General features: G+C 49.8%; 2 protein-coding genes across 4 annotated transcripts in view; both read left to right on the top strand.

Moving 5' to 3' along the window:
• Positions 1-16,567, top strand: part of Tmem108 (transmembrane protein 108) — a 274,768-nt gene extending 258,201 nt beyond the window's left edge. Inside the window, exons 3-5 of one of the 3 annotated variants that reach the window (XM_021207037.2) lie at positions 1,235-2,641; positions 10,287-10,441; positions 14,715-16,567. In XM_021207037.2, coding sequence (XP_021062696.1) covers positions 1,235-2,641; positions 10,287-10,441; positions 14,715-14,837 — 1,685 coding nt within the window. In that variant the 3' untranslated portion in view covers positions 14,838-16,567. The remainder of the gene's footprint in view (positions 1-1,234; positions 2,642-10,286; positions 10,442-14,714) is intronic. The other 2 variants (XM_021207036.2, XM_021207035.1) reach the window with 2 other exon arrangements.
• Positions 16,568-19,253: 2,686 nt separating this feature from the next.
• Bfsp2 (beaded filament structural protein 2) overlaps positions 19,254-22,775 on the top strand; it is a 53,267-nt gene continuing 49,745 nt past the window's right edge. Inside the window, exon 1 of the mRNA XM_021207758.1 lies at positions 19,254-19,857. Coding sequence (XP_021063417.1) covers positions 19,366-19,857 — 492 coding nt within the window. The 5' untranslated portion in view covers positions 19,254-19,365. The remainder of the gene's footprint in view (positions 19,858-22,775) is intronic.

The raw sequence follows: 22,775 nt of genomic DNA, 5'->3' as shown, positions 1-22,775 counted from the left end.
CATGCATGTCACATAAATAACCACCATGAACAGGTCAGAGCAAAGGGGCACATTGGTCCCTGGATGCTGCAACAGCCAGACTTGCAGCCTGTGATGTGCGGGGCTGGTGCCCTATGGTGCTGTGGTTATATAAGAACCATTTGTATATTTAAGAATGCTTTCAAATTAATGGGATTTTTTTTTATGCCTTTGCATTTTCTAAATAAACTTATTCACACGCATTATTATGGATGCTTTTTTTTTTTTAATCATTCAGAAGGGCTTCTCCTACTTAAAAGACCAAGTGCCGCCAGTGACTTTCCCCAAGTTCAGCTACATAAGGAACCACGGGGATAGCGCTTGCTGACAACCTCCAGCAACCAATGGTCTTCATTGATGTAGTATTCTCTATCCCAGACCCTACTACAACGCTAGGGAAACCAGATTTGCCTGCCCTGTCTGGACCAGTGCCCTCTTCTGCCCATCACACTCCTATGGCACCAGGGCATCTCTGCCTTACCTCAAGGTCATCTGTGGACCTCGCAGGAACGGTTTGTGCTCTACGGTGCCAGGAACAGAAGCATGGGGCAAGCCAGCCTAAATGAGCAGGGGCCCAACGTTGGCACTTTGTAACTGTTCAAGAAAAGGAGCTCTTAAGCCGGGCATGGTGGCACACACCATTAATCCCAGCGCTTGGGAGGCAGAGGCAGGTGAATTTCTGAGTTCGAGGCCAGCCTGGTCTACAGAGTGAGTTCCAGGACAGCCAGGGCTACACAGAGAAACCCTGTCTCAAAACAAAACAAAACAAAAAAATGTAAATAAAGAAGAAAAGGAGCTCTTAGCTCTCCCACCCAATCCTTCCTCAGTTGACTATGAGTGGCTCACAGGTCCTGTGGTCCTTGACAACTCCCCAGCTGCAGGTGATGTAGAAGCGTCCTAGGCTCCCCCTCCCATCCCAAGGTGCTGCCCTGAGGTAGAGGGCTGATGCATTCTGGGTAACTGGGGAAAGGCTAGGATTGGCTGGGCTGAGTCACCTGATGCTGCTGTCTTTCCTAATATGTAGCATCCTGCCTCTTCGTAGACTTTCCCCAGGTGCGCATGCGGTGCTTGTGCCTCAGAGGGCCGGCGTGGCCTAAGGGATGCTCCAGGTATCCTTCCTGCATCCCTGGAGCTTTCTCCTGGTCCTGGGTAAACATGATCTGCCTGCGAGCAACACTCTTGTTCCTCACCTCTCTCCTCTCTCTCCCCCCTCCAGGCTTTCTCCTGACCTTGGCACTGACCAAAGCACTGGTACTCGCTGTCCAGGAACCATCTCCCAGGGAATCTCTACAGACCCTCCCCTCAGGCAGCCCCCCAGGCACCATGGTGACAGCACCTCACAGCCCTACCAGACTCTCCTCTGTGGTGACACTGAACCCTACACCTGATGGATCCTCATCACAGGCTACAGCTACTCTGGAAACTACAGTCTCTCATCCAGAAGGGCACCCTCCTACAGACACCATGTCCACAGTGATGGTGACAGCTGCCGTCCCGCATCCCGAAAGCCCTCTGCCCACAGGGTCCCCTCCAGCTGCCATGACAACCACACCCTCCCACTCAGAGAGCCACCCCCCAGGAGATGCTGCCCCCACCACTACCCTGCCAACAAAGCCAGCAGGAACCACCAGCCGCCCCACAGTGGCCCCACGGGCCACCACTCGTCGGCCCCCCAGACCCCCGGGCTCTTCTAGGAAGGGGGCTGGTGGTTCGTCTCGCACTCTTACACCTGTACCCGGTGGCCACTTGGCCAGGAAGGAAAGCCAGAGGGGACGAAATCAGAGCTCAGAACATCTGGGGCCGAAGCGTCCTCTGGGGAAGATCTTCCAAATCTACAAGGGTAATTTTACGGGGTCTGCGGAGCCAGACCCCTCTGCTCTCATGCCTAGGACCCCACTCGGGGGCTACTTCTCTTCGACACAGCCCCAGACAGTGTCTCCAGCTACAGCACCCAGAAGCACCTCACGGGTGCCCCCCACAACTTCCCTGGTACCTGCAAAGGACAAGCCAGGCCTTATCAGATCCAACCAGGGGAGTGGCCCCACATTTACCAGCCCAGGAGGGGAGCCAGATGCCACAGCAGCCTCAGGTGCCCCTGCCAGTACACAGCCTGCCCCAGTGCCTTCTCAGAACCCTCATGGTGACGTGCAGGACAGCGCCAGCCACAGTGACTCTTGGCTCGCTGTCACACCTGACACTGACAGACCCACGTCTGCCAGCTCCGGGGTCTTCACGGCTGCCACAGGGCCCACCCAGGCTGCCTTTGATGCCAGTGTCTCAGCCCCTTCCCCGGGAATCCCTCAGGGACCATCTGCAACCCCTCAGGCCCCAACGCGGCCCTCTGGGGTCTCAGAAAGCACTGTTTCTCCAGCCGAGGAAAAGGCTGAGACCTCCTCCACGACAACCGACAGGGGCCCCAGACCTCTCTCCACAGTGCTGTCCACAGCCACAGGCAACTTCCTCAACCGCCTGGTCCCTGCTGGGACCTGGAAGCCAGGAACCGTGGCCAACATCTCCCACGTGGCTGAAGGGGACAAGCCCCAGCACAGAGCCACCATCTGCTTGAGCAAGATGGATATTGCCTGGGTCATCTTGGCTATCAGTGTCCCCATCTCTTCCTGCTGTGAGTACCCTGCTTGCTCCCCTCCTCTCCATCATCTTTCCCATCCTCCACATTCTCTTGCCCTTGAGTTAGGCAATCCCTAACTGACAAAGAGATAGCAAGGCAGAAATCACAGACCATCCCAGTCCCTGGTCCTGGATATAGCTCAAATATCCGTAGATCATAAAGCCATCATTCCCGGAGCTTAGGGGGTTGGGGTGTGTGACACTTTAAAGGTACTTTAAGCCAGCCACATGCATTATAGAGAGAAACACCAAATGAGGTAAGAGACTTGGCTTGCCTTGGATTCAGGTGGCAAGGAGGGACAGACCTTCCTGCCTGGAGTTTTATTGATTAGGCACCAAGACACCATGGGTGGCAGCTGACCATGAAGAGTTACGGGCTATAGCTGGAAGAGTCATCACCATCCTCTACTGCTTCTCTGTCTTGTCTTTTCTCTCCCCTCCATGTCTCTCCTCATTCACCTAAGAAAGAAGGGATAAAGCTTCCGTGTGCCAGAAAGTCCTGCCGGCTTTGGCTAGAGCACAGTTCTCAATGCACAGGCTAAATTAAGGCCTTGGAGTGAGGTGGGTTTTAGCTCTTCTCCATCCAGTTACCTCCCAGCCTGCTTTAACCTCCATAGTTATATGAGCTCTGTGCACTGTGGACCTGATTATTACAATTCTCTACTCCATGGCAACCAGCACCTCTCTGCAGAAGCCTGTCCCTCTGAGAGAGGAGTCAGAGGATATGCTCAGGTCCCATCAAGGCCCTGCCACCATGACCTCTGAGAACCTTAAAACCCCCCTTTATGCCTTCCCATGACATACTCTGTTCTCAGAGGATCTTTGCTGGACTTGGCTGCCCCACCCTACCTCAAATGGTTACCATTAAAGATGTCACCTCTGCTTCTCAACCTACACACACACACACACAGCCTGTTCCCTGACCTTTCATGTTCTTCCCCACTCTCTTGAGGACCTCAAGTTTGCCTTCTGGTCATTTGCACCCAGTAGTCCTGAGTGATGTCTTCCAAAACTACATTAAAACTAAAGCCCACTTAACAGTCCCAGAGGCACTGGAATGACTCTCAGGGAGCAATATCCTTGCCTTTATCCATGACCCTCAGCATCTCCTTCTGTATTACCCAAGCCTGCTACCTCTGTGGCCTCTGATTGGTCACCTTTACCCCTGGTTCCCCAGAAGGACAGCATTCCACACATGCCCACCTGTGCCAAGTGGGGGAGCACTTTAGCCACACTAACAGAGCCTTGCTGGCATCAGCTCTGTTCACAGACAGACTTCGTATCACCCTATGGGTTCGTCTTGGTCTTAAGTGAGACCTCAAGGCTTCCCATGGGGAGGCTGTGAAACCACGCCAACACCACCCTTCCCTCTTGCCTCAGGTCAACACAGCCAGCTTTCCACCCATCTCCTCGTTACAAGTATCTCTTCTCCCAGCTTGTTGGGGAAAATCAACAACAAAAAAACTTCTGTTGAGGAGTAGCTGGAGGGCTACTCCTACTCCAGGACCCAGAGATCAGGGAATGTGTAAAGTTGGCCGTGTGTCAAAAGCCGGCTTTGATATCACAGAGTCAGCAGAGGCAGGGTGTAAGGTTGGCAGTTGGTCATTCAGCAGACTTTTCACTGAGGGAACACACACACACTTGGTGGGTGAAGCAAGCTCTAACAACTACAGACAGACAGACAGACAGACAGACACACACACACACACACACACACACACACACACACACACGGTGGATGGAGCAAAGCTCCAACCAACTTTCTCTCTTAGCCTTTTTATACTACCTAAGACAAAAATCCTCTAAGAAAAGGATTACCTTATAGCCACAAGTTACACGTTCTCCAAAAACAATCACAAGAACATCATTCTTTAAGAACAGATTCATTACACAAAAGGACATTGCAACAGGATTACTGATTATATATTCTTCTTGAAACTCATACCTAATTAAACATTTCTCATCTATCTGTCTCTCCACAAGTTCATTGAAACCCCAAAGCAATTCTTTTGTCATTGATTAACAAAGTTTAAGCAAGCCAGTCTATAGTAGCAAGTGTTTTCCTATGCTTAGCTGATGACAATTTTTATTTGCCAAGAAGCAGATCATCATCCGTCTTACTGGTTTTTGAAGTCTTGTTCAGCTAATCATCTCTCCTCTATTTTTATGCTCATAATACAATTATTTACTTTTTCATAACCCTGTCTTTTCATGGTACACACCAAAACCTATGGCCACATCCCTAGATCACAAGATCCAAGAACTCAGACCCAGTCTAGAATGAATGTTTTCTGTGATCATTAGCTTGTCCCAAGCCTATTTTTCTCTTCCAAGTACCCCTACATGCTTGTGACACATGAAAACTTACTATGCTCCTTTTCTAACTTACTCAGCACTCACTACAAGGAGGAGGCAGATTCTATTCTTAATTCTAACTTTATTATCTCTCTCTGCCATAACACCTTAAACCATCTCCTTAAACTTTCTATCAACTACCCTTGAACTTCCTAAAACTATTGAAATCAACTCAAGAATTCTGGAAAATCATTAATTCATTTAAATAATATTTTACAAAAGTTCATCTTCATATTGATGTGCAGGAAACTTCCTCAGTAGAGTGGCCTGTCTCCCAAGAAGCAATGACAGCAGCCTCTAGAGGCAGGGAGGGCCTCCCCACACGCACTCACACCTTGCTAGATTCAGAAAGGAATCCAGAGACAAAGCCCCTGGGGCTACGCCTCTCCTAGGTATATCCACCTCAACTGCACAGTGGACCATAAGCTGTGATCCCTGCTTCTGAAATAGGAAGGAGATTGAGAAAACTTAGCATGTATTAATAATTATTAACAGCCATATGTGAGAAGTAGCTGCTTTCTAATCTCCCAAGTGTGTGGAAGCCCTTGTTTATAGTTGGCATCCCAGGTTTGTCTTATCATTCTGTCCCTACACTAGCTAAAGAAAATAAACACATAAACAAACACACAGCACCAAGGTGTCAGGAGACTCTGGTCTTCACCCACACTGTTGAGTTAGAAAACCGATGTCAGCCAAGGCAGGGGCAGGCACAGCCTAGAACCACTCCTCAAGGACAAGTCGAAGCTGTAAGAGGAGCCTTCAGGTGCTGGGGGTGCAAGGGTAGGACACTCTCTCTGAAGATCTGATTGTGTCCACACTGGTCTTTTATAGCCCAAGGGGACAACAGAGCCCACTTCCTTTATGTTTCTACCTGGGTCCTGGCAGCCTCTACATCAGCTCCATGTCCTTGGTCACAGACATAGCCCCTGTGGGTCATCCTTGGGAATGTCAGGGAATACTTGAAAGTATCAATCAGTCTGGTCTCAGGACCCTAGGTGCTGCTTGGACTCTCTGCATAGTCCTGCTGCATCTAAGGACCAGACCAGCTAGGCTCTTCCGGGTCTGAAGGCTCATGTTTCAACCTTCCCTGCTGTCTGTATACCCCAGAGCACCTCAACAGACCTTACAGCAGACTCCATCCTCTGCCAGGCAGGCAGACTGGTACCAAAGTGCAGGCATAGAATTTATCACCGCTGGCGAAGGGGCTGGGAGAGAAGCCAGGTTCCTTCGCAGAGCAGCAGAGACTCACCCCGAGCTATGGTTTCTCCAGCTCATGATTCCCCTGGTTCTAATAAGGGAGGAAAGAGAGTGTATTCAACTCAAAGCCTGCACAGCGATGGAGGGTCAGCAGCTCACCCGCCTTTCACATCACAAACCCTCCCGACAGCCGGAAGGGCATCCGTGTACAAGGGCTGCGGGGTGCTTTGTCTCCCGAGCCCTTGCCAGATACTCGCTGCCAACTCTGCTTCAGAAGAGAACTAAAATTGACTGGCTCCAGGCCAGTAGGAGCGAGGGCCAGGAGCCATGTGGCTGCTGCGCTGGTCTCTGCTGCCACCAACAGGATGCACAGGTCCTGCTGCCTCCTCTTAAGCCTCCAGCTTGCCACTGGCCATGACTCACCAGTGGGTGCTCTCGGTTTTCACAGGACAGTTTGGAGGCTCTGCTGAGCTCGATTGGCCCATCTCACACTGGGGAGTGTTTTCTCACAGCCTCCCCTAGGAGAAGATGGAGCTTTAGGGAGGGTGAAATGAGGAAGCCAGAGCCGAGACAGGTGTTTTCTATCACCAATGCAAGTTCAGCCTGACGGGGCAGAGGAGAGCCACTCCCTGACCTTGATACTCACCCCAAAGCAAGACTTTTTCCATGCTCTGGACCATTAATCCAATATTCCAATGGATGACACGTTATAGGACCCATAATTCTTAGCTCTGCTCATTGTCCAGTGAATGTTAACCATGAATACAAGCATAAACATGTGCCTGTATATGCAGTGTGTGTGAGTTGTGTTGTATGTAGGACTTAAATGGCTTTTTAATTACCACATAAGCAAGCCCGGGTTAGACTGGTTCTTACTATGAAGCAGAAAAGATTATTGCAAAAGGAAGTGTAGTTAGGTGGGTCGTCTCTTTGGAATTATGGACCAATGGGAGGAGGTGGTGAGAAGGCAGGACTGTCCTTAAATTGTCATTCTGGTCAGGACCCACTCAAGCTAAACTATAGCTATCTCTGGACTTTAAGGTAGTGTCCCCTGCTAGACTTCTACCTAACCCTGACATGCTAAGGTGAGGAGCCAGGCACTAAACCCTCTTAGTTGTGGCCTTATAACCAGGGCATAAGAGCGGAAAGCCACCCAGTCCCTGTCTTGTCACTTGAATCCTTTATGGAGTTCCCTGAAATGCTAACACCAGCTTGTGGAATCAAACACGCCTGCCCACAACCCAGCCCTCGCCGCTCTTGACTGCCTTCCTATGCGTTCTCTTCTCTTCGATGAGAGGGACGTCTGCTGTGTCAGTTCAGGTCCTTCAAAAGGCAGATGCCAAGATGGAATCAGGCATGCCAGGCAGCTATACCATAAACCACCACCCAGGAAGAGCTGGCATGAGCTGCAGTAAGCGAGGCAAGCCCTACACAGCCATGCAGGCCTTGAGGCACAGAAGATGGGAGATAAAGAAGATGGAACAACGTCTGAGCATTTCTGCTGGGTTGCTGGGAGCCTTGAGCTGCAGAGGGATCCCAAGAGACTGCGAATGCTCTGCCAGCCCTGCGGCAGTGGATTCTTTGACGTCCTGGTGCAGGTGTCAGGGATGGTGGTAAATCTGAAGGGGCAGCAGGATTTGGACAGGGCCTCTCCTCACTTGTAATGCCTAGCCTCCTCGGCCCATGAAAATCGGAGCCAGCGCATGGAGTGTCTTCGATCAGGGTTTGCCATGGGGAAGGAGCTCAAGAGATAGCAATGAGGAGGGGGCTGTCACTCATCCCGTGTGGATTCCTAGTGCATGTTCCAGCAGGCCCGGCAGCTGGCAATGCAGCAGGTGTTTGGAAAGGTTGGATCTTCTAGGGGGGACCTGTTGGGGCTTTGATTCTCAGAGTACGCAGCGTTCTGGCTTCATACAAGTGACCCTTCTTCCTATCTCTCATCTGATAAATCACAGAAGATCATTACTGGGAAACCCACGAGAGTTTGCTTAACTCTCGGGGCTGTTCTAGAACTTTGGACAGAGGGAGGGGGCCCCCCCACTCATTCCCCATAGGGTCTCAGTGGCTGTTGCCTTTGGAAACGCGGAGCGGTTGATTCTTTGGCTAAATGGTTAAGTGGCTCACACCTTGTACTTACTGTGCAGCTGACCTGGTTCTACTGGCTTCGTGTGCCCTGGCCATTTCCTGCTTGATGTTTCAGAGTCTGGTGGCTCTGAGGAATACCAGGGAGGGAGGAGGGAGAGAGGGCACCTGTGACAGACATGGTGTCTCTGAGCAGCGTGAAAAGATACCCTAACTGCGCTGTTTCCACTCTGGACTTCACAGCCCTTTCTGCCCCTTCCTGGGCTGTGAGAAAAAGGGAAAGACTGAGCCACCAAATTTGAACAATCTGACGCCAGCCGGTCTCTGAAATCCCCTTCAGCCCATTCAGCATCCCCCTCCATTGTCAAGGGCTTTTTAAAAGGTACTCTTAGAGGGATGGTTAGCAACCTGGAAGCCTTTCTTCTGGCCAGAGCAGATGAAGCAAACTGCAAATTGAAGGTGCCTCCTGGCCTTGGTTGGAGATAATTCCAGCAAGGCCAGTGGCGATTGGAGGTGGGGGGGTACAGAATGTTCCAGTGAACCCTCAGGACTGGAACCTGGGCTCTGAGATCTCAGCTCATAAACGTGCCAGTTTCTACACCCTAAGTAAATACTAAGTCTGTAGTGGTCAAGCCCTCAGACTGCTTCTGTGGGAAATGGCCCTGTGCTGCCCCCTGGTGTTGGCCTCTGAACAGAGCGGCCTGGGCCCCCATTCTCAGGCACTCAGACACTGTAGAGACCAGGGTCACCTGTCAACACCTACGTGGTCACCTACGTGGTCGGTGTGAGAGGAAAGGAAAGCTGGGCTGCAGTCAACAGGGTGAGCCTTTCTGTTGCCCTTGGGCAGAAACCTGGGTGTTAAAGAGCAGAAATTTTGGAGTCCACACATCCGGCTTTGTTCCTAAGCCTACTGATAAAATGACTACTTCGCTATCTGGAAATTACGAACTCTAACACTGACTCCATGAGGTCAAAAGGACATTTGTAGCTATCAGTATGGATCATGTCCCTAAAATACAAGTCCTGTATGACTGGCTAGTCACATCTTTTTAACTGAGCCTCGAGCTTTTGTCTAATGCATCTATGTCTGTCACCCCCTGCTTCAGCAGAGATCTCTGAACACACATGCTGGTCTTTGCTTCCAAGCTCTGGGGAACGCCCCCACCAGATGTGAGCAAAGCCCTTTCTTGGTGCATCCTTAAAGCACAGCACAGCAGCAACCACAAATGCCACCAAGTCACATGCAGCCTCCCTTCCCACAAGCCCCTGGGGCATACCTCTCAACACTTCCTGGCTTCCCCCCCTACCTCCCCACACTCCCCTGCCATGCTGCACTTTCTTTTCTCACACACCCCTGGGCTGTCCACACTTTGGTCCTTTGCACGGGGCTGTCCTCCAATCCTGGAGCATCCTGCCTGTTCTGCAAAGAGCCATCTCCTCCCCTGGATGCCAGCTTTGTGACTGAAGTGGCTTCTCACATGTCCCCTTACCATCTCTCACTGAATAGCCATCCCTAATGACATCTCCCAGTTCCTTTTCTTACCTATGTATCACTAGCCTGACCTCTTCTGAGAGCACACAGGAGGATAGACCTGTAGGAAAACTGATTACGAGCACACAGGAGGATAGACCTGTAGGAAAACTGATTACTATTAACAGTTTTTCTAGTACATAGTAGATACTCAAAATCAAGGTAGTGGTTGACAAAAAAACAAGAGTGAATTGGGGGAGCTCAGTTAGCAGAGTGATTATCTTAAATGCACAAATCCCTGGTTTCAGTCCCCAGCACGGAAACCAAGAGTGGTGCCACAGACCCGTGATCCCAGAAGCTAGTCAGTAGGATCAGAAATTCAGGGCTGTCCTCAGTCACACAGTGAGCTCGAAGCCCACCCGGGATACATGAGTCTAAATGAACATGGAGGCTGGGGGCAGGATGTCCTCAGCACCCCACTGACACTTAGTCACTTGTCTCCTCCCTCTGCCTCTGACTGGGACTCTCTCCACAGCTGTCCTGTTGACAGTGTGCTGCATGAGGAGAAAGAAGAAGACGGCCAACCCCGAGAACAACCTGAGCTACTGGAACAACGCCATCACGATGGACTACTTCAACAGACACGCTGTGGAGCTCCCTAGGGAGATCCAGTCGCTAGAGACCTCAGAGGTAACCACCTCACACCTGCACAGAAAGAGCAACAAAGTGGCTGCTCAGACCTAGGGCCGCTCCTCTGCAGTGCTCCCTGGGCCAGGAGCTTCCTTCCCCCTGCCCCAGCCCTCCTGAGCTTGGGGTCTGATTCTGAAAAGAACCCACCCCCACCCCCACCCCCACCCCCACCCCAGGTGCTTTCTGCACACTAGAGTTGAGAAAGTTGTTCTCAGAACTTCTCCAATCTGGGAATAAGTAACAAATGTTTATGGAGGACTTATTTTGTAGCAAGCTGTCTCTGGGGGACTGAAGATTAAAAACATGTTCTCCAGAGACTTCCAATTCTGAGTTGTGGCCCGAAGACTAGACAAAGCCTGGTGTCACTCAAAAGCAAACGGAACTAAGAATAGAACTCGATGAGGTGCAATGGGCCCAGGGGAGAAAGCCCTCCCGCGCAGGGATTACTGGGCCTCACTAGGTATGCCCGCAAAGGAAGACAGATGGTCCAAAGGAAGGAGATGGTCCAGGAAGGAGATGAGGGGGGAGCTGAGCTGAGTTATTGTGACGTGAACCCTGATGGTGCAGGCTGCCTTCCCTGTGCCTCCATTCCCAGGGCATCTAGGGTGAGCTTTGATAACTGTGACTGTAGCTACATTCCCTTGTCCGAACCCAGCTGATCTAGTCCCTTAAAGTTTTTAGGTGACCAGTGAAGGAAACCTGTGGTAGCATCGTAGCATCTTCCACTTTCCTATCCTGGTATTTACCCTGTGAGTGCCAGCCTGATGTTAACTCGCCATCATCCTCTCCCCTCCACCTGCTTGCCATCCCTACTCCTGGTGGCTCTTTCTCAGGCCGAGAGTATTGAGTCCTGTGCTGTGGGACCTCTCATCGATGAGTCCCCAGCTCAGCCACTCAAGGCTCCTCTTGTGTTCCCCTCAGGTGTATGGCGCAACTGCTACACCACCAGTGCCATATCTGTCCGCAGCTCTAATGTCTCCCCCGCCCTCAGCCACATCCCTGCCTAACATTCATTGACCCAACCTGGAACCATTCACTGATGCCCTCCCGGCCCCAGCCCCAAGCTCACCTGGTGTCCCTGGTTGTGTTCATGACCCTGCTGTAGTCCCCCGAGTCCACCTCATATGCTCTCGCATGAGCTTAGCCTACTCTCGTGCCAGTCCATTGCCCTCTCCTCACACTCTGATGGCTACATTAGACTCTGGAATGATCTCCCATTCTATCATACCTCCTGCAGTCCATCAGGCCAGGAGCCAGGTGATCTCTCAAAAGCGTGACCCATTGGCCATGGACCCCAGCTCCCAAGTGGATCCTTGGGGCACCATAAAGAGAAGCTAAAGTTGGATGAAGGATGCTGTGGACCCAGCACTGGGGAGGTAGAGGTAGGAAGATCAGAAGTCCAGGCTACTTAGCTACTTTGGGAGTCCAAGACCATCTTGGACTACATGAGACCCATAAAAAATGAAAGGAGGGAAGGAGGGAGAAGAATGGAGGAGAGAAGAGTAGTAAGTCAGGCAGAGGGGAGAAGTGGGGGGAGAGATCCCCAGAACCCATGTAAGAATCCAAGCACAGTGATACACAAGCTTTCCAGTACTTGGGCAACAGAGGCAGGGGAATTCCTAGGACTTGCTGGTCAACCAGCCTTGTACAATCAGTAAGCCCCCAGTTCCCCGTGAGAGGTCCTGGTTCAAGCTGACTCCTAAGGAGCAACACCTGAGGTTGATTTCTTACACAACACAGCTCCAGCGAATGCAAAACACACACACACACACAAATTCGTCTTTCTGGTCCCTTCATGAGCTAGTCTCACAGTCCCTGACTACCCCCACGCTCCCCTGGTGGCTCTAGGCTCTTTGCTCTGCACAGAAAGCCCATCCCCTACAAGAGCTTTGCTGTTAAGCCTAGGCCATCACTTCTTGCAGGTCTCTCTAAGGAGCCCTTCCTGGACTGCCCTAAGCCCATCAGAGCCCCACCCTGCTCATCCATCCCCAGCCCTGCCCGCTTTCTCCTTACAACGCTGCTCACGGGACACATTTTCCTCTCCTTGCTGAAGGCAGGGGCCTTGTGTGAGTTCACTTCAGTTCCCTGTATCCACGGCTGTGTCTGGCCTGGCCCACAGTGCTCCGCAGCAGACATGCAGTAGATGAATGAGCCAGGAATAAAGGCCCCATGACTCATTCCCCAGTTCAGTAGCCACTCAGCAAAAGGGTATATATAGCCAAAACGCTGGTAGCAACACAGGCTTCATGAAGGTTTCATAGATGGGGAAGCCAGCACACATTCTTCTTACAGTTAAGTGAAAAACCCGAGAAAGGCTTGAATCCGGGTGGCGAGGCATAAATGCCTTATATTTTCTCTGTAAGTGGGGACGAGAACCCTGAAGAGCAGAGCCTGTAAACATGCTATAGAAAAGCCTCACTTGCAAGGCACCGTGGTGTTCTCCATGCAGAACTGTGGTGGTCAGGGTCGGGGTCGCTCCTGATCTGCAGTCAGCACCAGGCCAGGGGGCTCCAGTGACAAGGGCCACCTGGCCACAGTCTCAAGAACAGAAGGCACCACAAAAGCCATGGCAGAAAGCCAGCCAGTGTTGGCTTCAGCCTGTGCCCACTGCCAGTCTACTCCCTTGGCTCTGCTGCCCTTGTGAAAAAAAGGACTGTAATTTGTTGCAACACTCCGATCTTGTGCTGTGTGAGGCCAGGATGGGAAGTGCTGGGGACGTGCATGCCCTGTAGACCCCCGCCCGCCCCCAGGATGATCACATTCTCCTATATGCTGCTTCCTCAGACCCGCACTCACCCAAAAGTTCCACACATACATTGCCTAAGAAAGTCTCTCTCTGCCTGGCACCTTTACTGTCTATGATGATAAAGGTAACTACACGCTGGCCAAGCAGATCGCCGTTCCCAAGGGTACCTGGACATTTGTTTAATTTTTGTTTCCTTCCTCCCTCCCCACCCCATTGATTTCCCTGTTTCCTAAATTCCTTTTCTCTTTTCGCGCTGCACTTCATACACACCCCAGGTTCACCACTGATCCATACTTGCTTGCCCCATTAAAAGTGGAAGGCAACGCAAGCCAGATTTCAAGCTGCAAACCCCGCACAGCTCAGGGGCAAGACTTCCATCTCTTCTCCACAGTTAGAAGGGTCAGACTGATATGCACTTTCCTGATGAGATTTGGCCAAAGACAAGCCCTTGGGGGAAATGCCTGTCTCCTGAAAAGACATTTTATCGACAGGGCCATTTCCTCTTTCTTCCCCGACTGTCCATAAAGCAGCCAGTCCTTCCTCCTCAGGAACTGTCCTTTGTCTGTTTTTTGTTTAAAAATAAACTTCAGAGAATGAATTGTGGTTTCTTAAAATGAAGGCACCTCTGAGGAAGTCTGGGCCAGGCCTGCACACACAGGGGCATTGGAGTGTTGAGTCCACTGGCTTTGAAACAACCTGGAAGTTTTGAGATTCTGGTTGTCAGGCATTCAGTCAGGCTTTTGGATGTTCCGTCTTGTCACTCAATTAATACCTGGATCTGAGAAGGGCCCTTAGTAACCCACACGGGCTTGCAATTAATTCCTGGTAGCTGAGCCGGAAACTCTGACAAACTCTGATTCCCCTCTCTGAGTGGCCTGGGGTGCCTGTCTAAAGCCTTTTCCACCTCGGGGCTAGCAGACAGGCTGAAGTTTTGGGGTGGTGTTCCACTTAGCACATATCTTACTGTGGTCCACATGGGTGCTTGTATTGCTACAAGAAATGGGGAAATGATTCTCACCAGACTCTGGGGGTCCCTTAAGAGGAGGATTGACTGGCTCTGAAGACGTGTAGGCCTGTCAGACTCTGAGGGGTGATTATGGGCTAGGTGTATCTAGAAAGGAAAAGCTTCAAATTTGCCTGGGTGTCTGAGGAAGCAGCAGGAAGCTGAGTCTGGAGTCCCAGGACATCAACTGTTGCACACTAAGGCAATTAGGGGTAGGTGTGTGTGTGTGCATGTGTGTCTGTGTGTCTGTGTGGGCTGAGATGGGATATGTAGTATGGGGGAGGTAATAGGGGATGTGATATTTCTGTGTGATATGTGTGATGTATGTGGTGGTGGTGGGGCGTGTATGTACTTATGTGCTTGGTTGCTTGATTTGTTGAGGCAATCTCTCACTGTATATAGCCCAGGCTAGCCTGGAACTCTCCATCCTCCTAACTGCTCAGGTTGTGTGTGTGCATGTCTTGGAGAGCAGCCACCCCTCACTCCATCCCCAGCTCACACCAGCTTCCTCCCTCTCTCCTCAGGACCAGCTCTCAGAGCCCCGCTCTCCAGCCAATGGCGACTATCGAGACACTGGGATGGTCCTCGTGAACCCCTTCTGCCAGGAAACACTGTTCGTGGGAAACGATCAAGTTTCCGAGATCTAGATGCAGCAGCCTCCACTTTGCCACTCCCTATTTTTGTCTCTAAATTATAAATATACAAATATATATATATATATATTATAAATACAACCTTTGTGTAACCCTGAATTAATAAGAGACATTTTCAGCTTTTTTTCCTAAGAATTGTCAACATCTTTTTTACAAGTGTGGTTTAAAAAAAAAATTTACAGAATGACCCATGGCTTTATAAAATAAAGGTATTTCTAAGCAAAGCGGTTGCACTGATTGCTTAACTGTTCTGGGCATGTAGAGGTTCCAGGAGCCCTGGGCAGATAAGGAACGAGACCAGTCTCCTGTGGAAGCTGTGGCCAAGCAAGTGGTCATTTGTGTGGTCTTGATGGTCTGGTTTTCCTGGACTCAGTGTGCCCAAATCTCCTGTCTTTTTGTATGTATCCTAGTGGTGGGAACTGGGGCACCACGGCAGAGGACACAGGCAGGTGGTGTACAAAACGGAAAGGAACGTGCCAGTCTGGAACCTCACTGTAGCATCACTGAACGTCGAGTTTGACAGGATCGGTGAAGGCTATTCAGAGCCTCCAGCCCCCTTTTACGACCCCACAGGATGCTCCCGCCATGCTAGAAGAAACAGGACTGCCTTTGTCTGGCAGAAAAGTGGTCCCTAGAAACCCTTCTTAGTATCCCTTCCAACATCCCTGCCTGCCCTGGATGCCCTGCCTCTCTTCCTGGAGGGCAGATGCAGATCTCAGCCCAGGGGCTGTGCGGCACTTGCCCTTCGCGCTGTTCAAGGGCCAAGTGTTGGTTGGGATTAGGTATTGCTTTCTCCAAAGGCAATGATTTTGTGCTCCATGAGAAACAGGTTTATCTATTAAGCCTTGCAGTGTAGAACTATTTTTTTTTTAACCTTCCCCCATTAAATCTTTAAAGAAAAAAAAGATTGCCAAATGACTCACTTGGAAAAAGTGCCATTCTGTCTACAGGCAGAAGCACGGCAGACCTGCCCACAAACTTGCCATCCGCTTTTACTATCCCCTGTTCCCCTGCCCCTCTTGTTCCCCTGGGTCCAGGTCCAGGTCCAGCTGCCTTCCCCAGCCCACACTGTACCCAGTGTGGCCAACAAGGAGCAGACTCTCAGAGACCCAAGAGGGGCTTCTGGAACCAACTGCTTTTCTCTGTTACTTTCCTAACCCATCATGGCTAGGGATTTAACTTCAACCCCTCCCCCCTTCTCTAAAAGAAAAAAATAGTTTGATAGTATATTTTGAATATAGATGTTCTTATCAGACTGGAGCTTGAATTTGACTGTTGATTTCCATGTCTGTGTTGTTGCTGTGACCTTCTCATCAGGACTGCCTCTCTTTGTCCATCCCCCTTTTCCAAAAGAAAGACGGCCTTCAAAACTAATGTGTGTTTCTCAATGTTACATGGATCTACTTAGAGTCTGCTTGTCTCTCTTCAAAGACTTCAACCCACAAAGAAGCAGGTTAAATGTTGTGCTCTCTAACATGTTGCTGTCTGACCTTAACCTTATCATAATATTTCTGTTAACTACTGCATTGAATATACGTGTGTGAGTATGTATTGAGAAAAACATGTTTGTAAAGTAAAATTTATATATAATATATGTCATCAAAGATACATATGTTATATATATATACATTTGTGGATGTATGACTTATTTTTCCGTATCCACAGAGTTCAGCTACCATGTATATATAAATAAACTTATTTTATTACCCAGAGAACCAAGTCGCTAATACATTTTGCATTCTTTTTATTTAAAAAAAAAATAACCTTTAAATCTCCCCTCAGTGGTACCCCTAACTATCTTGTTTCCATGTGTACTTATCTAATTGAACATTGTATTGAACTTTACAGTGCAATTAGAAAACAGGGTTGGTGAGATCTTGTAGAACAAGAGGTTGGGTTTCCCAAGGGAAAGTCCGCTTTCTTCACATCTTTGAAACATTGGTGTCCATCCTGGTGTCTCCCCTTGCCTGTTCCCATCTCCAGAGGACCAGGTAGATTTAAAGTAAATGTCTTTGGGGCTGAGAGTGTCTAAAACCACAATCATTACCATGCTCTGCACAGTAACAGTGCCTAGACACGCATGGCACCTTTATAATCGGTAGCTTGAACCCTGCACTGGGCCTTGTATAATCCATCCCGGAACCGACTAAAATGCAACTCTGTGGAGCCCAGCAGTACCACCTGGATAAGGAGGCTGTTACCATAACCCAGTCCCAGTACATCATGGGAGCTGCAGAGGAAGAACACCACCATCTGTGTAAGCTTCAGCCTGTAACTACTGGCCCTTACTTGATTGAATTGGCCCCTTAATTTGTTAATCAGATAAACACCACCAATGTTTAATCTTGCATCTCCTGAGAGGTAGGGAGCTACATCAGTAAAATATCTTACAATCAGGATCCGAGTTCCATCCCTAGAACCTATGTACAAAATCTGGGTGTGGTGACACTTGTGTCTAGCATTGGGTAGGCAGAGCCAGGCAGATCCCTGGGGCTCACTGGCCTGTAAGTCTAGCATAATTGGGGAGTTTCAGACCAACAGGAGACCCTGTCTCAAACAATCAGGTAGACAGCCCCGGAGGATGGCCTAAAGTTGATCTGTGGTCGTCACATAAACATACAAAAGTAACAAAGTCCTTCTTACATTGTCTTGAGTAAACAAAATGGGAGAAAGGTTGCAGTTTTCATAAAGAATGGAAAATAAATGCACATAAAATTCTAGCAGATGAGCAGCTGTGTGGCCCTAGCCAGTGGTAACTGCCAGAGACAACCTTTTACATTCTGGATTAAAGAGGCTTTCCCAGCTCTTTACGTTCTGGATTAAAGAGGCTTTCTCAGCTCTTCACATTCTGGCTGTGGGATCCCGGGGTCTTTTATCACAAAGGGAAATAATAATAATATCTATGAGATAATACTCCAGAAATTGTACATTATGCACCCCAAACAGCAGTACATATCAACTGTATATTTTTCCCGAGTTCTAAAGTTGAATTGAAAAAAGAAAAAAAAAATCAGAGAATGGAATTGTGCCAGAATTGGATATACTCAGAACCTACCAGAAATTGATTCCTGTCGCTCTCTCTTGCCTGGAGTCAACCCTCACGTTACAGGACCAAGGAATCCAAGGTCCATCTCTGGACTTGGGGGTGCATGCTTTCAATACACTAAACCTCACTCAGTACATGGTGTTTTAAGGGCTTTGTCGTGCACAGGCTGAAGGCACCATTCTAACCCCCGAGAAGTGATTGGGGTATAACCATTGACTGTGTGACTTAGAAGATGCCAAAGGCAGGGATTAAAACCTGGGGTGCCCACTCACAACATCTGTAACTCCTGTTCCAGGGGATCTGACACCCTCACACAGATATGCATGCAGTCAGATCACCAATTCACATAAAATAAAAAGAAAAACCTGAGGTGCTGACAAAGCCTGAACTTGGAGCACCCCTGGGTACTTTCCGGAAATCCCTTTGTTGTTCTCCCTTCTTGGTCTTATTAAAGGGTGAGACAGAGGTGGAAGGGAGACCAGAGCCTAACAGCTTGCCCCGCAGCTCAGGTCCTAAAGCGTCTGCTGGCTGTGTCAGAGTTAGCAATCGAGCAGCACATACCGAAAGGTCTAGAGGAGAAACATGGCCGCTGGCCAGCCTCTGACAAGCAGAGTGTCAGAGGGCAGACATGAGGGGGAGGGGAGGACGGAGCTGGAAGGGGCCTGGAATGCCTGCCGGACCTGAAGAAAGCATGAGCAGGCTTGCTTTGTTTCCCTTGGGCCTGTGAGGCTGCCTTCCTCCATGGCTGGCTCATGTGCCTGCACACCTTCGCACATGCGTACTCCAAGAGGTACGGACATCCTCTGTAATCCACCCTGCGTCTCCTACACGGAGTCCCAGCTTGTAGTGTGAGATCTGGATACAAGAACGCGTGTTATCTAAGGTTCTGTAGCCTGTTTGCTCACCAGTGAAGTAGGGACAGCTGGTTGCCTGCCTGACCCTCTCTGTGGTAGTGACATTAAATAAAAGCCACGAACTGGGGTTCATAGTATGCATGAGGCCCTGGATTCTATTGCAGGAATTGAAGGCAGAAGGATCAAAAGGTTTTTTTGTTTTGTTTTGTTTTGTGTTGTTGTTTTTTGGTTTTTTTTTTTTTTTTTTAGGATCAAAAGTTTAAAGTCTTCCTGGCTACGTAAGAATTTTGAGGCCCACCTACATTAGAGACCCTGACTGAAAAAGAAATAGGCAAATCTAGATGACCCATTCCCACAGGCTGCACTGCTACACCCCAGAAAAGTCTGGATGGCTGGGCACATGACCCAGCAACAGAGAATGCCTGTGTGCCTCTCACGGGCTGGTGGGGCGGTTCTCTTCCAGCTCAGTGAATACCCAAAGCTCATGGAAGGCAGTAGACAAAGAACACGGGGACAGGGAAGCTTCCAGAGAGGCCCATGACCAGGCCATGGGGATGCTGGCGCTGACAACCAAAAGCCCCTGGACCCTGTAAACCTGTCCGGCACCACAGAGGCAGAGAAGATGAGTGAGAGGCGAGTGGCAACGAACTTGCCCTCAGAAGCCAACTCCAGCATGCCCCTGCAGAGGCACCGGGTGTCATCCCTCAGGGGAACACGTTCTCCGTCCTCCTTGAATAGCCCCCCAGCATCCAGGACCAGTGCTGTGGGTAGCCTCGTCCGTGCCCCTGGGGTCTATGTAGGAGTTGCACCCAGTGATGGCATAGGTGGCCTCGGTGCCCGAGTGACCCGACGGGCCCTGGGCATCAGCAGTGTCTTCCTACAGGGCCTACGGAGTTCAGGCCTTGCCACCGTACCTGCTCCAGGCCCAGAAAGGGATCCCACTACTGTTGAGGACCTGGGGGGCTGCCTAGTGGAGTATATGACCAAGGTGCACGCTCTGGAACAAGTCAGCCAGGAGCTGGAAACACAACTGCGGGCTCACCTGGAGAGCAAGGCCAAGCGCTCTGGAGGCTGGGATGCCCTCCGTGCCTCCTGGGCCAGCAGCTACCAGCAGGTAAGTCCCCCAGCTGTGCCTGGAGGCTTGCTAGAGGTCTGAGAGGGGATGGTGACGGTTCGTGATCAGAGGCCAGGGAAGCCAATCTCTTCCATACCAAAACTGCCGATGGTCTAATGTTAACGCTGGCTGCCATTCCCTAAGGCTGATCAGGAGCCAGGACCCCCTAGACATAATGCACCACCCCCCAAAAAAACATTCCAACAATGTTCCGCAACTAATCTCTCCCCGAATACACTTTTCAGATGAGAAACACAAGGCCCCACAGTTCACCAGCTAACTGAGCAGCTGTTCTCAACCTGTGGGTCACAGCCCCTTTGGGGGGTCACATGCAGATACCCTGGCGTGTCAGATGTCTACATTATGAGTCATAACAGTAGCAAGAGGACAGTTAGGAAGTAGCAATAATTTTATGGCTGGGGGTCACCACAACATGAGGAACTGTATTAAATGGGTCACAGTGTTAGGAAGGTTGAGAACCACTATATTGGCGAGATGCAGCAGATATCTGACGCTGGATTTTCCTTTCTCAGAGTTACACTGTCCTGTTATCTGGGGTTGCCTCTGTCACTTTGATGGTTTTCAAGCTATCAAATAACACAATACCATTGAATGGATGTGCTAGTATACATGATGACTAAATAAATGGAAGGGGTGCTTCTATATCCAGATAAAATGGGTCTATGGGATCAGTGGGAATATGGATATTACTAGAAATTTTCAGCTTCCTATTACCTATGGGGTATGTGTGTATGTGTGCATTCATAAACAAGTGAAGTTGGTGTTAATATCTTGTTTAATTCAATATTGCAAAATTTACTTCAGCATGAAATCAATATAGAAATACCAGCACAACAGTCCTGATTCAAACAGGACTTTTTAAGAGGATGGAAATGTCTTACTGTCTTGGCCGTTGGTTATGTGGCTTCTCCTGGGCAGACATGAGCAAGGGCATTTCACCCCAGACAGGGCACTTCCAACAGTCAAATATTTTACCCAAAGTCTAGCTTGGAGACCAAAGAGTTTATCGGGGTTACTTATCAAACTGAGTATAATTGAATCAAAGGAGACTGCACCCCTGAAAAGTGCATGGGAAAGCTGCACCCCTAGAGCTCACTGCCCAATTTGCAGGTAGCTCAACAGAAGAGTCTGCCCTCCCGAGAAAGAGTTTGCTGCATATAAAATGGGGCGGGGGGGGTGTGAATCTTATAAAGTTCCAAGTCTTCTAAGTTTCCTTAAACTTCCTGGATCTTAGGAACCTCCTCTGTCCCTTCCATTCAAACAATAACTACACTACACCATCAGTGGCAACTGAGCCCTTAGAATGTGGCCATGGAGACACTCGGGCTTTGTTCCTTCAGATCACCACATACAGCTAACAGTAGTCATCTTGCTGGGCAGGGGGTGGAGGCCTCCTATCCCCATCACCCAGTCAGGGCTGCTTCTTGTTCCCTGAAATAATTTCTGCAGAGTTCTAAGCTCATCCACCAATTGTGCCTGTAAGCTCTGGTTCCAAGACCGGAAGCCTACAAGCATTGCCCATCTCAGCTGGTTTCTCGGGAGGGGGGGGTGTCACTGGCTCTGCCCTTCTTCTCCAAATGCTGGCCTTGGGATGCCTGTGAACAAAACCAGTCTCTAATCCAGCTACAAGTAGCCAAATCCCATTTGCTCCCTCGAGTCAGGTGCGCAGGCTAAGAGGAGGTCACGAATGGTCCGTGTGTGGTTGGGTGATGCCAACAGAGGCGCACATGGAGCCCCCCATTTCATTCCATAATGTTTCTTCACTGTTCTCAGCAGCCCTGTCCTTACTGGTGCAGCTGTCCTGCCCACACTCCTCCGAGTTGTGAGGGAAAGCCTCAAACATCCAGGGCCTTACAGCCCGTACAAGAGGCAGCCATTCATTCCTCTAGGAGTCCCCCACAACTATCTTGATTTCGAATATGTGTGGCATATTAACCCCTAGAACATCCCGTATATTCCCTCCTAGCAGCATCTGCCATGCATATGTACCAGGCGGGACCGGGCATCTCAATGTCAAGGTTAGAAAGTTCAGCTACAAAGCCGAACGAGCAGATATTGCAACTGGCTACAAAAACCCAGTGTGCAGATATTGTGACTGGCTCACGAAAGCTTCTGCAACGCATGAGCCTCAGTTTCTCATCTATAATCTGGTTTTAATAATGTCTACATAATCCAGCAACTCTATAGCCTATAGACTAGACAGCTATAAAAATACTCAACAGAACGACCATGAAGAACAGACACAACTTCAGCTTCTGCTCCTGGTGGTCAAAATCCAAGATGACAGCCATTTTCCTCTAAAGCATTTACCAGTGAACTACTAGATATGAACAGACACTTCCCCTCCCTCCCTCCCCATTCTCCTCCTTGATTCTGAGCTTCACTCCGATTCCTCAGCCTTAAAACTACCCAAAGAAGTGGAGACATTGCCAGGTAGTGGCCTGAGATCAAAGAGGATCCTACAGACCCCCGGTGCAGCAGGAGGTGGCTCTGTGTTTCCCTGCCCTGTGCTTCCAACTTTTTATATCAAGTGGGTGATGCCAATGACTGTCTTTGCTAGCGGTATCAGATCCCTTTGTCCTTAACAGCCAAACACAAGCTTGCACTGAGAGACCTCCTGGTGCCCAGTTACAGATAAAACAGCAGAGGAGCAAGCATCCTGTGTAGTGAATGTCAGCACAAAAGGAGGGGGCTGAGCCAAGAAGAGGGAGAAACTGCCCAGGGAAGTGATGGGGATGTGACAGAGGGATACTGGGGTCTCCACAGGCAGAAGGCAAACAGAAATCAAAATCACTGTAGGGCCAGAGGATCGGGGTTCATAATGGGCTTGTCATGGACCTATTTTCTCTCCCTTGGAAAGTTGGCCTATCCTCTGGAAATTAGTCTGTTCGGAGAAA

This window comes from Mus pahari, chromosome 10 (genome assembly GCF_900095145.1).
Source record: "Mus pahari chromosome 10, PAHARI_EIJ_v1.1, whole genome shotgun sequence".
NCBI classification, from domain to species: domain Eukaryota; kingdom Metazoa; phylum Chordata; class Mammalia; order Rodentia; family Muridae; genus Mus; species Mus pahari.
Note: the sequence above shows the minus strand (reverse complement) of the source record. Positions and strands in the feature narration are given on the sequence as shown.